This window comes from Centropristis striata, chromosome 18 (genome assembly GCF_030273125.1).
Source record: "Centropristis striata isolate RG_2023a ecotype Rhode Island chromosome 18, C.striata_1.0, whole genome shotgun sequence".
Lineage (NCBI taxonomy): Eukaryota > Metazoa > Chordata > Actinopteri > Perciformes > Serranidae > Centropristis > Centropristis striata.
This window is the reverse complement of record NC_081534.1, coordinates 12,061,561-12,082,219: the sequence shown is the minus strand read 5'-3', so window position 1 is coordinate 12,082,219 and position 20,659 is coordinate 12,061,561. Positions and strand designations below refer to the sequence as shown.

At 37.3% G+C, this 20,659-nt stretch overlaps 2 protein-coding genes across 6 annotated transcripts in view; both read left to right on the top strand.

Annotated features, from left to right (window-relative positions):
* Nucleotides 1–453: 453 nt before the first annotated feature.
* On the top strand, nucleotides 454–5,989 carry LOC131991101 (uncharacterized). 4 transcript variants are annotated; one of them, XM_059356401.1, is made up of 10 exons: nucleotides 454–681; nucleotides 817–885; nucleotides 1,035–1,156; nucleotides 1,288–1,348; nucleotides 1,863–2,039; nucleotides 2,168–2,200; nucleotides 3,337–3,420; nucleotides 3,547–3,609; nucleotides 4,657–4,857; nucleotides 5,024–5,989. In XM_059356401.1, the coding sequence occupies exons 2-10, from the start codon at nucleotides 825–827 to the stop codon at nucleotides 5,338–5,340; spliced, it is 1,119 nt and encodes a 372-aa protein (XP_059212384.1). In that variant the 5' UTR covers nucleotides 454–681; nucleotides 817–824; the 3' UTR covers nucleotides 5,341–5,989. The 4 variants fall into 4 exon arrangements, with proteins under 4 accessions (XP_059212384.1, XP_059212382.1, XP_059212386.1 ...); XM_059356399.1 differs by having other exon boundaries at nucleotides 1,863–2,054; XM_059356403.1 differs by lacking the exon at nucleotides 2,168–2,200.
* Nucleotides 5,990–6,605: 616 nt separating this feature from the next.
* Nucleotides 6,606–20,659, top strand: part of LOC131990843 (A-kinase anchor protein 7-like) — a 57,046-nt gene continuing 42,992 nt past the window's right edge. The window contains exons 1-9 of one of the 2 annotated variants that reach the window (XM_059356007.1): nucleotides 6,606–7,200; nucleotides 8,166–8,406; nucleotides 10,623–10,781; nucleotides 10,862–11,016; nucleotides 12,086–12,222; nucleotides 14,685–14,845; nucleotides 17,277–17,389; nucleotides 18,804–18,850; nucleotides 19,503–19,603. In XM_059356007.1, the coding sequence (XP_059211990.1) occupies nucleotides 7,033–7,200; nucleotides 8,166–8,406; nucleotides 10,623–10,781; nucleotides 10,862–11,016; nucleotides 12,086–12,222; nucleotides 14,685–14,845; nucleotides 17,277–17,389; nucleotides 18,804–18,850; nucleotides 19,503–19,603 (1,282 nt within the window). In that variant the 5' untranslated portion in view covers nucleotides 6,606–7,032. The remainder of the gene's footprint in view (nucleotides 7,201–8,165; nucleotides 8,407–10,622; nucleotides 10,782–10,861; nucleotides 11,017–12,085; nucleotides 12,223–14,684; nucleotides 14,846–17,276; nucleotides 17,390–18,803; nucleotides 18,851–19,502; nucleotides 19,604–20,659) is intronic. The other variant, XM_059356006.1, reaches the window with a different exon arrangement.

The window sequence follows — 20,659 nt, the reverse complement described above, 5'->3', positions numbered from 1 at the left end:
GCATTTCTCACAGTTCATCTCACTATTTTTACAAACAAAATAATGAAACAGTTACTGGAAGAAAAAAAATCTGCAGATTAATCATAATAATCATTATCATAATAAAAATTATCATCAATCAATAATAATTTGCATGAGTGATAATTATCTAATGATTTCATATTTAATAGTCACATATTTCTGCAATGAATACTTTCACTTTTAATACTTTAAGTGCATATTTCTTACTACTTACTTTTAGTTATAACATTTTCAGTGGAAGCCCTTAGCCCTATAATAGAATTTGTAGTTTTAGTACTTCTTCATCCTCCACTGATACAATGATTCAAAAATATACTTTACAAGCTCACATACAGTACTTCTGAACACAAATCAACACACACATTTGTTAGTGTCAATCATATTTTTATTCAGGTTGAAAAAAACAACGACGGGGCGGGACTAACACATGTGTCAATCACTCTATTCCAGCGACCAATGGCCGTTTGAAGCGTCATCACGATACGTCACCCTTTGAATGTCTTAAACTTTCACTTTCCATTTACTGTAAACTGCGAAGGTAGACTGAAGTACGACGTGAAATAAGACTTAAGAACGGATAGCTTACTTCGACAACGACTGATAATCATTTATCAAACTACTGAAGTAAATTATTTATCGCGTGGTTCGACCAGCACAAAGGTTTGTATTTCTCTTTCCATCTTTTCTTTCGAGTTTAGCTCGTGTACACGACATGTTTGTATCTAAATCTTTAACAAGGCGAAGTAGACAGACAGAACAGAGTGATAAACCTGCCTTTGTCTTCTTTTTCTACAGGTGAAGTCATGTCACTTTTAATGAAGGAAATAAAGCGCCACTCCAAGAAAGCAGCTCAAGTGTTGGAAGGTAAGTCACCATTTTTAGAGTAAATAAACTATAAACATAATAACAGTGTGTGCTCTCAGTTTTACAGGCTGTTACAAACATAAAACCAACTCTTTCTCTCTCTGTTAGAAAACAATATGTGGTAAAGTTAATTTAAATTGTTGTTGCAGAGGCACGATTATGCACTGACTCAGACATCCAGTCACTGACTCGAGAAGATCTGCATGAGCTGTTTCCTGGTCTAGACAACTTCAAGCTGAGACGGGAAATCTTTGACATAACACACAAACAGGTGAGCTAAAAAAGGCTAAATGTCATTAGAGAGGGATTCAAATGGAGATCACACTGATGGGACTAGTTATCAGGAGTTTTACAGATTAAGGTCCATTAAAATAATTCTGTCATATAATTTTGTTGTCTCAGAAACCAATTGATGTAGTCCTTAAAGAAGTGAAACAGTTCATCCCACAAGACTCTCTCAGAGGTGAGTACAGCCTTGCATTTCTTTCACTTTCACATTGACAGCTGAGGCTGTTTATGGGTCAGTGACAAATAAGGATTAGCAAGATGCCAAATGGTGTAACAACAAAAGAATGATAAATATAAAATACTTTATCCACCTACAGTGTATTTAAGCGGACTTATACATATAATTACTTCATTTAAAAAAAAAAGATATTTCTGAGTATTTTTACATTTACACATTTCATCAATATTGAACAGAACATATTCTTAAAACAACCAGTTTTTTCTAAAGTTTTGACAAATTATGTGAAATATTTTTTATACCATAATGTTGCAATGTAAACATGGATTGTATTTTTTTCTCATTTAAGTTCACATTTATTTTCCTGTATTTAATCAGGTTTTTAATGAAAAAAAAAATACTAGTTACACCAACTGACACTGCGTTAGATCACGTCATTGACCCTTATGTAACTGTTCATTTTGGCATCCACATTCAAAAAAACCCTCAAACTGATTCTCTCTCTCTCCAGCTGCTCTCACCAACAATGGGGTCTTGGTTGATTACCTCCATATTCTGAAGGACATAAAGAGCCAAGTGGATAATGTCCAGACATTCCTTGATGCCAATATCACTCTACTGGAAGATTTAAGAACAAGTCAGCCTGACCCGGGACCTGGTTCTGTGGGGGTCCCAAGTGGAGCACCAGGTGAATCTCGCTATCGTGAGTAGTAATTGCTTTGAGGTTCCATTACAACTGAAAGTGAAAGTTGATATTTAAAACATATCCTGTAAGATCTGGAGTCCTTAAGCGTGCCATTTTATATGACTTGCCAGGTAAAGGAGAAAGTGGTGGCCGTAAAGCAAAAAGTAAATCTAACTTTCTTCCTCCTTACACTCTCATTACTTACAATATTTTCTCATGTTAATGTTTATGTTTATAACAGCAGCTTCATGTCTCTTTTCAGATATCATCACACAGTAACTCTCCACAGACCTTGCCATTTAACTCCTACTTTAAGTGAACTGTACCTTTAGTGCATAATGTCGTCGTCATCACGAGGAAATTTGAACTCAAGCAATTTGAGAGTCAGTTATCAAGCTTGACTGATATATGGATTGTCAGCAGATATTGGCCAATCAAAGCTATATCAGCATCGGTGTATATGTTGTCCAATATAATTGTATATAATGCAGAAAACAATCTTTGTGGTGATTAAGTACTTTAATACTTACTATTTTATTTAAATAGTCATAAATTAACACTAATACATTGCTTGTACAATGGAAAATAATGGAAAATATTTATAATAAAACGATTTGTTTGACCAAGTAGCCTTCTGAGTATCTGTGCAGAGTCATACCAATGCAAAATCAGTTCACAATCCACATCAATTTCAAATTCCAGCTCAAAAATTCACCATATCAGTTATTGGTGGATTTTTCCCGTCTAAAATCGATATCGGCCTCAAACATCCCAAATCGGTCAGGCTCTAGTCAGTTATACTTAATCAAAGCAGCTTGCCAAGGGTAAGTAAGAAAAAAATAGGGTGTGTTTACATTGTTTTAATGCAGAACAGTGAGTGTACAGTTTTTAATGAAATGAGATGAAAGCTGGAGGTCCATTGTTGACCACAGAAACACAAATGCAATAAAATGTTAAAACTTCAAGGTTCACTTGCTAGCTTTTTCTCCACAGTTTTTGACTGTGTACCACTGCCTTATTCAGCATAATAATGTCACTTGCTGAGCAGTCATGTCTAAACTCACTGCTGTGAGAACACTGAGACTCAGAGAACTGACATTAAACAACTACAAGCGCCTGTGTTCACTTGGTTGCAGCATTTTGCTGCAGAAGGCTGTTGGATGCAGTCAAAAGCCCTGGAAGAAGCTCGTTTTCTGTAGAATTCTGGATGCGGGGTTAACATTGGTCCTCGCTCCTACATATACTGTAGGTGTTGTAATGATTTCAATAATATTTGTTATTATGTCATCATACCTAACAGGGCCTCGGACAAGTACCCCAGCCTCCTCTGGTTCAATGGTGCCTTACAGTGGCCAAAGTGCTGGCTATCAACAAGAAGCACAAGGTGAATCTTCCACTTCATACTGTGCATGTTTAATAAGTAGTATACTTCACAAAATGAAGATATCATTTTTGATTTTTAAATAATATACTATAATATTTGGTGCATTTATGTCATTTTACATTACAGACCCATGTGCAGGTACCCGTGGTACTTCTCACAAACCTGTTGGCTATAAAAAGCCACCACAAGGTAAATTGAACTCTCTTTCTCTTCACATATTACATTTTCTTATATTAATATTTATTCATGTTTACAACAGCAGCCACATTATTGACCTTGATTTGGATGAGTGCTGCAATTGTCTGCCTGAATCTGGTGCTGCATACATGTACGGTACCAGTCCAAAGTTGTACACAACTGCTCATTCAATGGTTTTTCTTAATATTTTTTTCAACATCGTAGATTAATACTGAATATGTCAAAACTATGAAAGAACACATGGATTCATGTAGTAAAAACAAGTGTTAAACAAATCAGAATGTGTTTTATATTTTAGATTCTTTGACATAGCCAACTTTGTGTAGAAAATATAATAAAAATACAGACAAAACATTGAATAAGAAGATGTTTCCAATCGTTTGACTAGTACTGTAATTTGTAGTATTCTCGTTGAGATTTTATTATAACTCAAAATAAGGTGCTCTTTTGCACTCATGAGGTCTGAAAATAGTTTGAGCTTCAAATATTTAATTTCCATGTCTGCCAGGCTACCATATTAACTATTTAATGCTGGAATACCTACCCAGTAAAGTGAATGGCACGTTTTGGGGAACAATATCTGACTTTGTACCTTTGTACAACAGCTACTTGAAATCCAAATTTTTGAGGCATATGTTGAATATAGAAAACATAGAATCTGACTGATAATTCTGTTTCTGAGAATCCTTCAACTTGTAACTTTCTGAAGGTGAGTGTATGATAATTAGACACTCTGCAGTTAAAACTTAGATTATTGTCCTTCTGAGAGGCTTATGGATATGTTAGCTCTGCAGGATAATTAACTAAGAGCCTGGCAATATTAACTCTATTTAAATATATACATTTTAAATATTTATATAAATGAACATGACTGTAAAACTATTTCTTTAAAGCTTTATCACTTTCTTCCTCTGATTTTTAGGAGCTACATAGCAAGAATATTTGATGGATTATTTTATTCTACTGTTAGGTTTCCTTTCCCCCCTTTTTTGTGAATGTATAAATCTGTCATTTGCACATTTATTTTTCTCTCTGTAGTCCCAGTGATGTACCAGATGGTTGTTGGCGGTCAAACCTTTGATGCACATTTACAGCTGATGGAAAAAGTGAAGTATCAAGCTAAGGAATCGGCCATCTCTCTTTCTGAAGGCAGTCAAGACCATGCGGTCATTTTTGTCTTCTGCCCCATCAGTTCACGCGTTGCATCAGATGTTGAGGCGGCCATGACTGATGTGAAAGGTTAGGGCAGGGCTTTTCAGCCTGTTCATACTGGAATTGAAATAGCAATTTGTTTGCAATTTGCAGGTGTTTTTTTTAAATCTCTAATTGTTTATTTGTGAATGTTTAATTACAAGGGTCTTACTGACTTATCCTCACTATCCCTCCTCTCTTTTTGTTTCCTCAGGTAATAAACCTGTCATTCTGGTGTTGATGCACCACTCGCATGTGGTCAAGCACACAACATCAATGAGAACATGGAGTCCAGATGATAGAGTTGTGCTGCATGTCAATGTCTTCTACCATGAGACAGTGCGTGGATTATTGAAGTGTGAAGAAAATAATGCTGCTGTCTCTCAGATATTTAGCAAATTAATGGAGCGATTCGATCAGGGAAGTAACAATACCAGTGGAAATGGGAGGGGTGTAGGCGCTGATTGTGGTAAGGACAGGAGTTCTGATACTAACAATGGGTTTTTGGGCTTTTTCGGGTCAAAGAAGTAGAGCTGGTAGGGCAGCAAAATGAATTGAGCTGCACTACTTACTGATTGCTAAAATAATATTTTAGCCTCCGAGGTGAATTAAGATCAGCTACTAATTGTGTCCTAATGATGTCAGTATACATGTTAATTGAGGGTGTAAGTAGCTAAACACAATATTTCCTGCTGTTGTATTTCTAAAGCTACATCATTTTACTTGTGTTTTGATTTTTTTTTTTAATTATCTTAACACGACAAATCACAGCAGCATATATGTATAGTCAAATTACATTCACAATGATCTTAAATTGCTGTCATTAAAAACAAATTGCATCATACAAATGCTAAAATAAACAAAGAAATTAAGGAATTATCATTTTTGATGCAATCATTTTTGAGCTGCCATTGACCATCAGACTTTTATGAGTTTTGGTTTAAATTAACTCAAAATGTAACCTTTGTATAATACAACATGATTCCTGTAATTAGGGCAACAAAAGAATCAAGATAAAGAGTTGCCTTTGTGTATTTCTCTAGTACAGATAATTAAACAATTGAAAACATTTTTCCCCATTAAAAGCATGAATGTGTGTTTTTGCTGTACATTATTGTAAATGCATGTTGCAGTAAGCATATATAAGGAGTGTTGATTATTAAACTGTGAATATGGGTGGTCCCTTTTGGTCTTTCTTTATGGCATCATATGTATGACTAAACACCATGAACCTGAAACACCATGCATCTTTAAGAATAGTGTGGATCCTGAATCATTTTGGTTTTATTATGAATTACTCAGTAATAATAACGACAATAACAAACACTGCTAATTAAAGCTTGAATCTATAAGAATCAAGTGAATTTTGGACAATTGACCTCACCACACGTATATAGTGTAAAAACAAAAAATAAACATAGTATGCATCAGCGAATTAAAAAATCACCCTGTGTCCGGTATGGCTGACTATAAAGGCCTGCAATTATATGTCTTGCTCAACTTGGATCCAATGCCAAGTGTGTCTAATATGCACAATTTTTTTAACACTATTTAATATGCAATAGTGTGGCTGAACTGTTTAATGCTTTTTATTTTCAAAGTAAAGCCGAAAAAGAGTGGGTTAATATATTTTGATTACAGTTTTAGACACATTTACCAAAATGTAACTTATTTCTTCAAGTTAAAAAAAACACTTTAGTGCAATTTTTTTTTAAAGGTCAAGTGCCCGATGCTTTTATTATGAAAAGAAAAAAAGCTCTTTTGCTCTGAAAAACCACGCCGGAAGTACAATATTGTTTACAAACAAGCTGCTTCCAGTCGGCATTCTGAGTTAGCGCGTGCTGTGGAGCTAAACGTTATTTTCCGTCATTTGTTTGGGCTTTATTTCGGACAAAGACTGCCAACAACGAGGTTTCTGCACCAACAGCACATGACAACTTTTATTAGATGTCATTCCAGTTAGTTTTGCCAATTAGCTGCAGTTAGCTAACAGTTAGCTAGCTCAACAGATGTTCTGCAGTATGGCTGTGTGATTCATCTCAACAGGTGTTGGGTACAGCGAGGAAAACTATCGCTGGAGGTTCTTCAGCGGCAGCTGTCCTGAAGACAGTTGTAGGCTAATGGTCTCTGTTTGTTCGGCCAGGCTAGCTCTAGTTAGCTGTGATGTCTGCTCAACTAGCCGGCTGTTAACGTCAGTTAGCCAAAGTTTGTCACACTTGTGTCATGCTCCTCGGCCGCGTCACTATCAGATCGACGTGTTCAAAAATAACTTGTTTACAGAGGACTTATTCTATCAATGAACTATCATTCAGCAGGCTGCGTACCATATCTACCAGTCACCGTCTCAACGTCAGCGCCTTGAAGACATTTGCACACCGGCCCGGAGTTAAGGTATGTAAAATAAAGTCTGTAAAACAAAAAGAACTCCAGGGGCAGGATTCACAAAGCATTCTGAAGAAGAAAATGCTTCTCAAGTGCCACTTTTTTCTTAACTTTGCTTTTAAGACAACATTTAAGAAGATTTGGTTTTCATGAAGAAGTTCTTGTCTTTTCTTTAGTTTTTTTTTCTTAACTTTCTCCTTAAGTTTTTTCCTAAGATAGAACTTGAGAACAAATGAGATTCTTGAAAACAAAGCTCTTAGATTTCTCCTCAAATTTCTCCACAATTTTAAGAGAAGCCCTCACCAGTCTGAAAACAGCTACAGTGAAAATTTTAGTCTTGATATGTATTTACTTGAACAATTTTTTAATGAAATATATTTGATTTCTTTTATATTTAGTTTAGCCTAATTTGTTAACAAATGTATTAATTTGGCAGTTGACATATAATTGAAATGTCCTTTCAGACTGTGACATGTGACACTATTCCTAGATTACACTACAATGTACTCTTAGTAAATCACGGAGGCAGTTGTTGTATTTGATACTACTTAATTAATCACTATGAACATATTGTTTAAGCAGGCCAAGTTACTGAAACTATGTCCTTTCTTTTATAACTTAGATGGAAGTTCTTTGGGTGGCAACTAGGGAGCAAAATCCACCAATAGGCCTCTGAGAGACAGAATGGATCCTCTTACACTCCCTAATCAGGTCTTAATTAGACAATATAGGCTCCCTAGGCCTAGGGTTGAATGATCTTAAGTTAAAAATGTTTAAAATAAAAGTGAGAAAACCAAGAAGTTCCTAAGACAAACGACAGTTCTTAAGAAAAAAATGGTGAATAGCATTTAAGAACATTCTTAGGAACATCCTATTTTTTTCTTAAGTTTTAACTTAAGAACACTTTTGTGAATCCAGCCCTTGTTGTCCTCACTGTGTTTACACCATGACTATATCACTCCTCCCTGTTTTAGGTACAGTCCTGTCTGTATCAGCGAACAGTGTGTGATATGCAGACAGCCAATATCTCCTCACTTCTTAAAGAGAGCACTGCCATTGCCTCAGGTGATGATGATGATGATGATGAGGAGGAGGAGGGTGTGGTTGGAAAGGAGAGCTGGACAGAAGATAGGGAGCTAAAGAAGATGATGGTGCTGATTGCAGGTCAGGTGGATGCAGTCACCATGGAGGGCCAGCCAGAGTCCACAGAGTCAGGTGAGAACAGCTGACTGGCTGAGATGCTCACAGGGTTTGAAAAGAAAAATAAATCAGCATCTGTTGAACTCTGGCTACATTATGAAAAAAAAACAGACTCAATGCCGCTTTGTACTGGATGAATAAAATAATGTGTTAGATGAAGGTTACACTAGTGATAGATGGATGAAGCCTTGGGGCTTTCTATTTGAGCTAATAATACATATTTTTTGATATTGTAGTGACATCTGCTGGCTTTCAAAACATATAGCAGCTCATCAAGACGGGGGTTAGTTTTAATCAAATTTTTGACAAATAAATATCCAAGAAGGTTGAATATTATTATGAATTTTGTAATTGTCCAAAAGTGCTGCATTGAATGTAGATTCTAATATACAATATGCTACAGTAAAATAATGACCAAATGCATTGTCAAAAAAGCCTTTATATTGAGTATTTTAACTGACACAAAATGTTAATGTTAAATTGTTGCACTTTTAAATGTCCCTATACTTATAATTATAATTATGTCCTCCTAGTGTATATCCCTTTCAATTATTCTGATCGCCACTAATGTAAATATCACACTGTTTAGCTGCACAACTTTAATAACTCTGTAACTCAATGCAACATCTTCTGGACAAAGCACTGGTGACATTTAATGCTTTCAAAGTCACAAGTCACTGGTATATGTTTGGAAACTGTGTGCTTCACAGGAGTGAAACAAGCTTTGGTGTCATCTGCCCATCCATAGTTTACACATAATTTAAGATTTAGAATTAGCAAACAGAAGTGCACTGCTCATGTGGCAACAAAACAAAGTTACAGCTATACTAACAGCATGATGAACTTCAGAGACTGGCAAAAAAGTAAAGTCACGGCCTGGCACTGTTGGATTCGAAATAAAAAAGATTTTTCATTGTCTTTGCACAGCCCAAAATAGGGGTATATTTTGGGCTCCCAGACTTTGCCCGGGGTTATAGTGGCTTGCACAAAATACACCTCTCTAGTCCACATTACACCTCTTTGTGATTTTCATACATACGGGTAACTCAGGGGGAATAATATACTGAATTTCGTATAAGTAATTGGTTTAATTTATTGATTAAATCACAAATTTAGAAATTGGAGAAACCTTAGGAAATAGCGATGACAAAGTCATCAGATTTGACCTTAACTTAACAAATGAGAAGTAAGAAAATAACGCAATCGTCCCAGACTTCAGAAAAGCATATTTTATACAGAAGGTTTAAAAGATTAGGAATTAGGAATGAGTTATTTGGTGGTATTACCCCACCAGTCCCGTGGGAGAGGTAGGATTATTAGCACTTAATTTGTTTGCAAAAGCAATTAAGCAATTAAAATTGTGTATTTTAGTTTATATGGTTGTTGAGAGGTTGTTCAGTGTGAGAAATAAAATCAAAATGTAATATCTGAGTGTGTTTTATAATTTGAATTAACATAGTTTAGCCAGACCACTGAGTATAATTAGCCCTGGGTATATTCTGGGCTGGCCAACTTTAACCCTGGGTATAGTTGGGCGGGGGATTAATGTTGGCTCCTACACCTGCACTTTAAGTTGACCATAGGTTGAATTTTGGCTTGAGCAATATTTAAATGTAGTTTAAAAGGCATCAGTTTAACACGTTTGTCTTGCTTTACCTGATATTTTCCTGTTTCAAGTATATACCAATACCCATATATCTCATCCTCATATAGAAGTGTCACTACAGGATCTGTGTTTGAGTATCGGTATCAAAAATGCCTTCTTAACTCCGTTTAAGTGGCTTTTTCTACTTTGTCACTGTGCAATATTTAACGCATGCATGACTAAATTAAGCACAGTCAAGTGTTTCAATTTCCCAATAAAACTGCCTAATATCTAGCAAACAAATTCACACTATCATTTTCACAACGTTTATGTTTTCAATATAAATGAGAATTTGTACCTCCAGCAGTCAAATCATGGCATATTTTGCTTACTTTACCAATGTCTTTTTTTGTTTTATACATTAAATCACTTATCAATTGTAATACATGTGTTGCAACTATTTTCCAAAGCCTTAGTGAAGCACACTGACTGTATAGTTGATCATTTGTTGAAACTATTTAATATTGTAAGATAAATGTAACAGGCCCCCTCGAGAAAAACAGGGTTTACTGTGTCTTTGAACTATGTCCCTGTACCTCCTGTATGAAATATTTCTGTTGAAGTGTAATTTTTTTCTGTTTTCCAGCTCCAGCAGGATCGAGTGAGAAGAAGACAAGGAGGAAGATGAGAAGGGAGAAGAGGAAACTGATGAAGAAACAGCTCAAGTCTGCTGACACTATGGACAATTTCATGTCCGAGCTTCCGTTTTCACTAACCAGCCCCACCACATGGAAAGAGCTAGGATGTGTGTACTTTCTTAATATAATTTTCTAATCGTTCTTTAAATTACAACTTCAATTAAGTATGGTTACCTTTTCTCTCTAGTCTCCAGCTCAGAGACAACCCAGAAGAAGAGAAAGAGGAAGAGAGGAGACAGTGGAGGACGAGTGGACAGTGAAGAGGATGCAGACAAGAAGAAGAAAAAGAAAGAGAGCCAGCGACCTAACTACTTTGTCTCCATCCCCATCACTAACACACAGGTTAGGAACTATTCACTTGTTTATCTACTTTAAGAATCATCCAGCAGTTTGTATCCATCTATTGCAACATTTTAGATTCTTTATTTAATTTCAGTTAACCAACTTATTAACGAATGGCTCATTTGTTTTATATCTAAGCAGCTACCAATTCATCATTATCAAAGTTTTCACAACATTTGTGCTCGTTGGCAATTCAACCATCTGCTCAGGAGATTTTTCGAAACAATCTGTGTTCCATAATGTTATGGAAGTTTGCCGAAAAAAGAAAATCAACCTATCATCATTTCCAGTGTGATGGATTATCTGTTTCCTGATTAAAAAAAAATCAATAGAAATGTGTGATTTTTGTGGTTGATGTTTTAAAATGTGTTTTTGATACTGAATGATTGATTTTCAACAAATTTATGAGCACATCTCTTGTAAACACACGATTTAAAGTTGTGCTTTTGTATGATTGCTTGATGAGAAAAGTCATGTCAAATAACTCAACAGAATCGTACGAGTTTTAGTTAGCTAAGAATTTCTAAAGCCCTATAAACTGTGGTGAGTTTTGGGACAATAGGCAGAAAATTGATAAAGATTTTTAGTGAACTGGCGAAAACATTCAAACCCACAGGTGTGGGTTAACGGAGGAGAATAAGATAAGAAAACCTATTTCAGAAAGTCTTTGAATTCTCTGTTTTCTCCAGACTATTGATGGGTTCAGTGTTTGACACTTGGTCATCGTCAGCGCAGCTCAATCTATACCGGGAGAAAATCTCTTCTGGAAAAGAACCTTTAACATTCAATTACCTGACAGATGATGACACTGAAATCTTAATGCTTATTGACCAAAAAGCTCCTCTGAATGAACATTGATTTACCTCATGGTCATTTTCTATTGACACCTCATCTGTGATGCTGAACTGCAAAAGTTAGTTTTTTCTCCTTTTTAGTCTCTTTTCATCCATACTGAGCTAGTTCTTAGAAAGACAGGTGTTGAAGCATTAAAAGAGAACAAGAAGTTAGCCTATGTGACAGTATGTTTCTGCTGCTGCTGCTGATTGAACATACATTTATCCAATGACAGATCAGCTCAGCTGTGAGCGAGGTCCAAGAGGCGATTCTTCAGCAGGAGCCACGATTGGCCAAAGCCATGATCCCTGTCCCGACTCTCCACATCACGCTACTAGTCACTCATCTCGCCAGTCAGGAGCAAGTAGACCTGTGAGTGAATCCACATGCACACATAAACTCAAACATACAAATATAACTTGCCTGAAAAATATCTATATTATTATTAAGCTTAGATCAGATTCATTATTATTATAAAGATACATTGTCATACCCACATGCGTCGCAATTGTTTGCATATGATAACAATGCCACAGATAACTAAAGAAAAGGAAAATGTATCCTGTTATTTGCCATATTATGTTAAAAAAACAACAGGAATAATCACGAAGAGCTTTTAGGTTTATTGATTTTTCAATTCAGCTGAGATCAAACAGTGTGTACCAAATTGTATAGAATTTGTCTTACATTACACACACAACTACATGAAAATGAGGCATTATTTAAATGCCAAACGTCTCATTAACTGGTAAAGGCTGAGCAGCCAGAAAGCAGAACAGTTCAAAGGTCAGAATGTATTTCAGTTCTGCTGCTAGTGTATCAATAAAAGGGATTGGAGAAGACCTTATTCAGTTTATTGCAATATTGATTTGGACCTCCCCTAATGTACACACACACACACACACACACACCTGTGCTGTTTCATTATATTTCCATTTCTAATCTGTGATTTAAGATAGAATACAATAAATTCCCCCCTTTTTGTCCTGATTTTTCCTTTTTCTTTATTGCTCTCCCAGGATATAACGCACACTACAGCTAAAATACTGAACATCAGTCACACAGAGTACCTCTCAAATTGGTTTACAGCCACAATCATATTTTTTGATGCTGTCCCGTTCAGTCCCTGTGATGCTGTACATTATCACAACATCAGATAGCCTGACAGATCTTGCTCTTGTTTGTTGCAGTAGTGAATGTACAGACGGAAGTTTGTGCTTGAGATGCAGGGTTCTGCAGTGACTAATTACCAGGATGTCACTGCTTCTGTCTTATCTCTTCCTCTAAGCACTTTCAGGAAAACTGGTTGATACCACTATAAATATTTTAGGTTTAGATTCCAATAATGAGCTTTAAAAACAGTGTTGGAGGAGAACAGACCCTGAGGCTACAATGTAGTCTGAGGCGTTTATTCCAACTAATAATCAGAATAAAAGCCCTTACACACTGGGGGTGTAACAAAAAAATGACAAGAAAATCCTAAATTTGCACGACCAATGCAGGCAGAAGCCCAATGGCCTCCGTATTGAACTTGGAGTGGTATCTGACAGTCTGAGGGAAGTTTTGCTGTAGCTTTAGCTACTGTAAGTACTGTACTGGTCTGCTAACAGTGGCACAGCGTCTAGCTTTTATTGTGAAATGAAGGAGTGGACTTGGTTGGCTGCATTTGCCAACAGTGAAAGGGGTTATAAAGTTTGCCCTCTTGGTTCAGTCTAACCACCTTGTTGCTGTTTTATAATCCTCAAAAGTACAACACAGTGTAATCGATTGATGCCTTTATTTGAAATGGAAAAGCTGAGAAAAATCTACTGGGAAGAAAAAAGTCGCCTTTTTATTGCCTCATAAAGTCAGTGGGCAACCTCCAGGTCTCAAAAGTGAAGCAGTTGTGGAGGTGCCAAAAATGCAGTTCCTCAAATGGCCACCTGAGGCTGTCTCCAAAAGTCAGTCAATCCTTATAGACCCCCATGACAAATGCTCAACTTTAAATATGAAATAAAGCTAATATTCCTGTTTATGAATGGGTGGGGGATACATTGATAATAATTTCTGCACAATTGAGGGCATGAATAAAAGCTGGGTGCCATCAAAGGTGGCTTACCGCTGTATTAGGCCGATCAAAACTCAAACTTAAAAGTTCGGAGTAGTCAGGCAATGCCAAGATGGCGACAGCTGGAGCCACCACAATGAGCTTTACAATGACTCGAAAACCTATGAGACTCTGTACATAGTTAGACAGTCCGTGGTCAAAGTACTTATAAAAAAAATTACACCCGGTCTGCAAAGGCCTTAAGATGTCAGTCAGAATGAGATATCTACTTTTAACTCGCTTATTCTGATGAAATTCTGATAAATTTGACCCTTTTCCCTTTCAGTATCTCAGTAATTGTCATGTAAATGGTCGTATTATTTATCACGTTGTTTTCATTTGTAATGGTAAAATGGCCCATATAGTGAGAGATATTTAACTAGTGTTATCAATGATACCAGTTTGAAATATTTGATTTAATATTAAAATGACAAAAAAAAATTCCCACATTGAATATGTGATCAAAGAGCCATTTCATATTCTTAAGCTGCATCCTATCATCAGAAAACATCCAGGGCTTTTTATAGTGACCCGACTCCACGCAGCTCTGGAAAGTGCCAGGCATGTTCTGTGATGATACTGATGCTTAATCTACATCAAGTAGAAGATTGTGTCATTAGTAATCACTAGATTCTCTCGTTATGTAATATGAGAGCGAAGCAGAGAGAGGATTAAGTTGTGAATTTGTGTGTGTGTGTGTGTGTGTGTGTGTGTGTGTGTGTATGTTCATGTGCATATTTCCTTATAGGGCGGCATCCATGCTGTCTCAGCTTAAGCCTTCATTGGCTGAGCTGCTGGGTGGGCGGAATCTAGTGCTGCCCTTCTCAGGGATCAGTCACTTCAGGAAGGAGGTGGTGTTTGTTGGGCTGGCCCCTGGACAACACAGACACACTCTGGACAGTCTAGCAGGTAAGAGATAAATTTATTTCTCATTTTGTCCTCTATTCTTTCTTCTGTCGTCCTTTAGCACTTCTGTCTGTCTCTCTCTGTACATATATTGAATTCCATTTTTGTTCATGTAGGTTTATAAGTGCCTCCAGTGCTGTGTTATTACCAGGAGATGGATTCCATTAGAGGATGTTAATGTGATACAGTACTTTCTCTGTTGTGTCCCTGTGGAGGGACATCTGAACTTAGGGTCAGCTGAGGAGCTCTGCAGCTGGCTGGGCGAATTGTTGTCTTTCTTAAGAACCCACAGGGTGGATGCTGTTGTGGGGGCTTTGCTCTGGCAGGTCACAAATTAGACCGCTTCAGGAGATCACAGGGTGTATGATGGGGGTTGTTTTTGCCAAACTGAGTAGGCTAGCTCACATTTGAGGTTTGTAAGTGGTTTAAGCCTCAATTTTGTAGTGGAGCAACCTGGGGAGCAGCTTTAACAGTAGAAGACTTTGACCTGCAGTCAGGCCCTGCACTACATGTAGAAATCCAGTTCTGATCAAAAACAAAACACAGTGACAACATATTCTATCAATGGGTGTAAGCTCTAGCTGTTGAATACCACATTCATATCCTCTTTCCTAAAATGGTGTAAGTGGATTTGGTCAAACAATATGATATTTGTGTGATTTTTTTCTCTGTGTATGTGTTCCTGCATACTGTATTCACACGCACATCTGGGATTGTGCGTGTGTGCATGACTTCATTTATCTTCTTACATTTGTCATTACGCATCTGTGAACATGTGAGGGGGCGTATGCAGACACATTTGCGTGTATGTTTTTGTGTTGTGCCTTTTGGCAACAACTCTAAGCCAACATTTCTAAGAGGATTCTCGCTCCATTGCTCTCGCAGCACTAACACACACTCGCACACACATACACAAAGTAATAATTGCTAAACAAGAAATATGCAGTTAATAATAAAAGTAGACGGTAGGCATTTTTGCACTCAGACAACAGGAAATTATGCACTTTTTGCTCATTAATGTCCACAAGGTGCCTCTTCTTTTCGGAGTCTGCTTTCGTGTGGATTTCCTGGCTCATCCAGTGTATTAACTGCTCAGGTCAGAGAAAATACAGCATTTGGCATATTAGTGATGGCCAAGCTAAGACAAATCCCAAAAGGCATTTCATCTCGGGCTTGATATAAATGGAAAATGCAGTAAATTAATCTTTTAAAGAGAGAGAGCTACAAGGGCATAGGTTGTTCATAATTACTTCAGCTATCAGATTTTGTTTCATCTCAAAAAAATATATTTTTGAATTGAATGTGACTGTTTTTATCAGGCATTAAATGGTAAAAATAGTGGTCAGCTATTCATACCAAATGACCAGCGGAGGCCTGCAGTGATGGAGGCTGTGTCTTCTTGCTTTGACATATAACATGCAGCATCACAATGATTAAATCTAGATCTACTCCATCAAACTGTGCCTCTTAGCGGACATAAATAGAGGCACACCCTCCATAATAGACTCAATCAAACACGACCAGGCCTAACCTTGAGTGATTGAGTGTGTGCTGCAGCATATGTGAAGTGCGTTCAAAGTATTAACAGGAGCAATTTTGCTCAATCGCTCATTTCATCTTCTCAGCATTTGGGCGGTGACATTTTGACTTTACTGCCTCAGGTGAAGTATGGCAGTAGCTAGGCTTTATAACGGCCCAAAACACAGCAACACTTCTTCACAGTCTGAACACCTGTATGACCTGTAAACAGAGGATGGATTGGGCAGCCATGACGTAAATGGCTTAAAGTTAAATGTTTTACTTACTTTAAGTTTTCACTCTTTACTTTAAAACGTAAAGGACAACAACAGAAGATTACATTTAGAAACACCACAATGTATTTCCTGAAAAAGCAAAACAAGGATAAGGGCAGGAAGTCAGACTCTCCTGTCCTCTCGTCTGCTCTCTCCTCCCCTGTTATTGATTATATACTAACCTTTCGCTCCCTGTAGAGCTCCTCTTCTAAAAATACCTTTATGGTTTCCCTCTAATGCTCACCATTTGGTGCGTCTTTGTCTGTGTGTCTGCCCTTGCGGGTTGTCTACTGTATGTGTTCATGCCCTTGTTCACGAGATATGTCAAAGTGATATGCGAGTAAAAAGCATTTTTTCTTAATCTTGTGATAGATTCTCTGCCATCTGTGTTTTTGTGCTATTTGTGTCCACCATTATTGCTTTTACACAAGTCCATAATGGGGATTTGAGAGGGTTCAAGTAGAGGTGGATGTACAGCATACTCGTGATGTTGTGTGCTTCAATTTCGTCTCATGACCTCTGTCATGTCTCTCCTGTGTGTGTGTGTGTATGGTAACTGCATTCAGTCAGCTGACATAATAATTGACAGCCTGTCTGTTCGGCCATATCAATGAAATGGTTGTTGTGTATGTGTGTTGCAGAGTTGTTGCGGAGCCGTTTTGAAGAGCAGGGTCTTCTGCAAGAAGGCAATCGTGGGTTTGAACCCCACCTCACCATTATGAAGCTGTCGAGAGCATCAAAACTACGATCTCAGGTAAACAATCATATCCACCTACAGACGCACACATTCTGGGTGTGTAGAGATACTCAATATATCCTCTTATAATAATCCCCTTTTTCTTATTCCAAAAAAAGTTGGGACGTTGTGAAAGCCGTAATAAAATCAATGTTAATCCTTTTTTAATAAATACAGTACAAAGATGATATATTTAAAGTTCAAATGGATTAACTTTTGTCTTTTGTAAATATATACACTCATTCTGAATTTGATATACTCTGTTTTTATGTACATTAGACTGGAAAGAGCTGCCACACTTTTTAGTTCTAACTCTTTAAATCAATTTTGTGACTTACTGGTGTTTAAAATTGTTGAAGGCCTTGTAATTGTCTTTGCATTTTAAATGTCATCACTGTTAATGAACAAAGCCAATGCAGGAGGCCTCAAACCAGCATTCTTTCTAATGACCAGCAGGGGGCAAAATTAGTCAGATTGCATAGAAGTATATGAGAAAATTACTCTATTTCACACTGTAAGTGTGAACAACATTTGCCTGATTGGTTGAGCATAATTTTTTGAGTTTATGGTCCTCAGCAGTGGACGGCTCCTCTCTCTCCGTTGCAGGACGGAGAGATTTAAAAGATCCTTTGCTCCTACAGCCATCAGGCTGTCTCATTCTTCAGGAGCTAACAGACCTACTGAATTTCCCCTCGGGGATAAATAAAGTAATTTTGAATTTGAATTTTGAATTAAGGGTTGACCCGGCCATTGCCCACAGAACCATAACTTGTATATTATTTTCAATGACATTTTAGTAAATAAAAACAAAGTTGCACTGACAGGATCTGTTTGAATGGATAGTGACAACATTGATTTGCAGTGTACTACTCACTCCAATTATGCTTTCATAGGCAGTCCCTGGTAGTGTGCTTTCTTGTAGAAACTGACAGAACTGCCAAACAGCTGCAGTGTTACTCTTTGTATTCCCCTCACCTTCCTCCCAGTGGCTGTAAAATATCATCCAATAGTTAGATGCCAAATTATTGCTCCAGCCAAAACTACTTGTGGGAATAACCCGCCTGCTGTGGTATTTTAAAATAAAACTGAATGTATATAATTTTATAGTGTACGACCCATTATATTAGGATGGATTCGGGGTAGAAAACCCAGGAGTAAGAGAACAGTATATGAGAGAGGGAGAGAAAAAATGGTGCAGTGATTGAGGAAATGGGTATAAAATGGATAAAGATATAAATAAGGAAGCGGAACAGAAAGATAAGCAGACATGAGCAGTGGTAAAGAGAGGAAAGACGGTGTCCATCTTTATTTCCTTTGACACCTGATGACATTGTATCCTGACTGGCGTCTGCCAGGCGGCATCCTTGTCCTTCCTCAATCTGCAGAAGTATGATAAACATGACAAACAGCATTTTCCCTTTGTCTCTTTCAGGGTATAAAACGTGTGGACCCAGCTCTCTATTCCAACTATACAAACAAGTAAGTTTTTGTTTTTTCATTTAACAATTCAGGAAACAAAGAATGCTGGCCATTTTTAGGGTCAGCACTCAATAATAAGTGCAGTGGGACATTGTGTCATGGTTTGTTTCCTTACTATAGATGTAAGCACCATATTTCAGGCAACATACAGTAACTGGAAAGAGTTACTACACTTTCATAACAGTTCAAACTCTTTTTAAATCAATTTTGTGACTCACTGGTGTTTAAAATTGATTGCCCTATAATTGACAACCTTGCATAATATTTTGCTTCCATTGTTCAGTTTTGAGGCCTAAATAGAAAATCAAAATCCATGGCCATATCCAACCATGGATTTATTTGGTTGTCAGTTTTAATTAGAGGCTGACCAATATGGGGTTTTTGAGAACAATGCCGATATTAGAGTGGAAAATTCACAGTTTCACGTTTCTGCTGGAATGAAAATAGACCTTTTCTGTGTGGCTTTTGCAGCAAAGTTAAACAATATATATGCCGATATTGATAGATACTGATATGACAATATCGGCTGATTTTATCTTTCACATTTTAATATGACTGAACAATGCTGTTTCCTAACTCTATCAGCCTGCAGGGGGCATCAACACTCTCTACTCTTTCTTACACTTTCTTACTTTCTCACTCCAACACTCAGGTTTTTTGGAGACCAAACAGTTGAGCGGGTTGATCTTTGTTCCATGTTGAAAAAGAAGCAACAAGATGGATATTACCACACTGAGACTTCACTACAACTTGGTAAGTACCACACACACACACACACACACACACACACACACACACACACACATACAAATCTTAGTCTTTTTTGTTTGTTTATTGTTCATAGATAATAATTTAGCCACCAGAGGGCGCTCTCTGATCACATACTGAACAGAGTTTCACCTATAAGCTGTTTTTTGTGGGACAAAATGATACATTTCTGTCATTGTTAATTTTATTTTTTTTAATCTTTGCTGATTATGTTTGATGAGAGTTAAGACATCTAAAATTTGCATTAATTTCTAATTAATTTTGGAAAGGTTGTTCACTATTTTCATGATGAAGCTGGGAGTGCTGGTGGTGTGACTGGGAGCCCAAGTGTGTAAAGTAACAACGTCAAACTTTATATGCTTTGCAGAAGGTAAAACTGAACTGGCAAATCAAACACAATCAGGGATTTTCAGGAGCTCATTTCCATTTAAGTCATGGCTGCCCAGTTTGGGCATAACCACCCTGCCAGTTTTTGCAAAAGTTGGCAGCGTTGAAGATCAGCAGCTCTATAAAGGTTGCTGCATGAATGCAAGGCTGATGAGGCTGAAGATGTTGCAGTAATTAATTAAAAAATCAATGTGAGTGGAACATGTATTGTTCTATTGTGTATTCCCTACTAAGTCCCTATTACAAAAATGGCCACAATTTGATGATCCAGTAGATAATGTGACTGTGTAGCACCGCATGAACTCCAGAGGGAGCTGTTGACCCCTATGGGACTTGGGTTGAAGCCAGACAGGCAGTATTGATTGTTCCTAAATGTCTATCAATTGCTGGAGGCTTGCAACAGTATAATAGGGACTTCTGTAACAGAGCATCTCTAAAAGAAAGAGGACAGTTTTGTATGTCCACAGTTGAAACCATTTGTAAGGATCAGATTTTGAGCAGCGGCTCTTTGTACCACAGCATCTCCTCAGCAGACAGCTCACAGGGATGTGAGATGCAACAAGTGCTGGTGCTTTGTGAGTCCAAGATCGATTGGCAGTGATAATGACAAATGCAACGCTACTGCTTCCTAATGAGAAGTGTCTGGAAAAAAAG

Bases quoted from the DNA above. Each gene is read 5' to 3' on its own strand.
- LOC131991101 (XM_059356399.1), top strand. From the start codon at position 825: ATGTCACTTTTAATGAAGGAAATAAAGCGCCACTCCAAGAAAGCAGCT. The intron at 2,055-2,167 runs GTGAGTAGTAAT...ATGACTTGCCAG, and splicing joins ACCAGGTGAATCTCGCTATC to GTAAAGGAGAAAGTGGTGGC. The intron at 2,201-3,336 runs GTAAATCTAACT...CATACCTAACAG, and splicing joins TGGTGGCCGTAAAGCAAAAA to GGCCTCGGACAAGTACCCCA.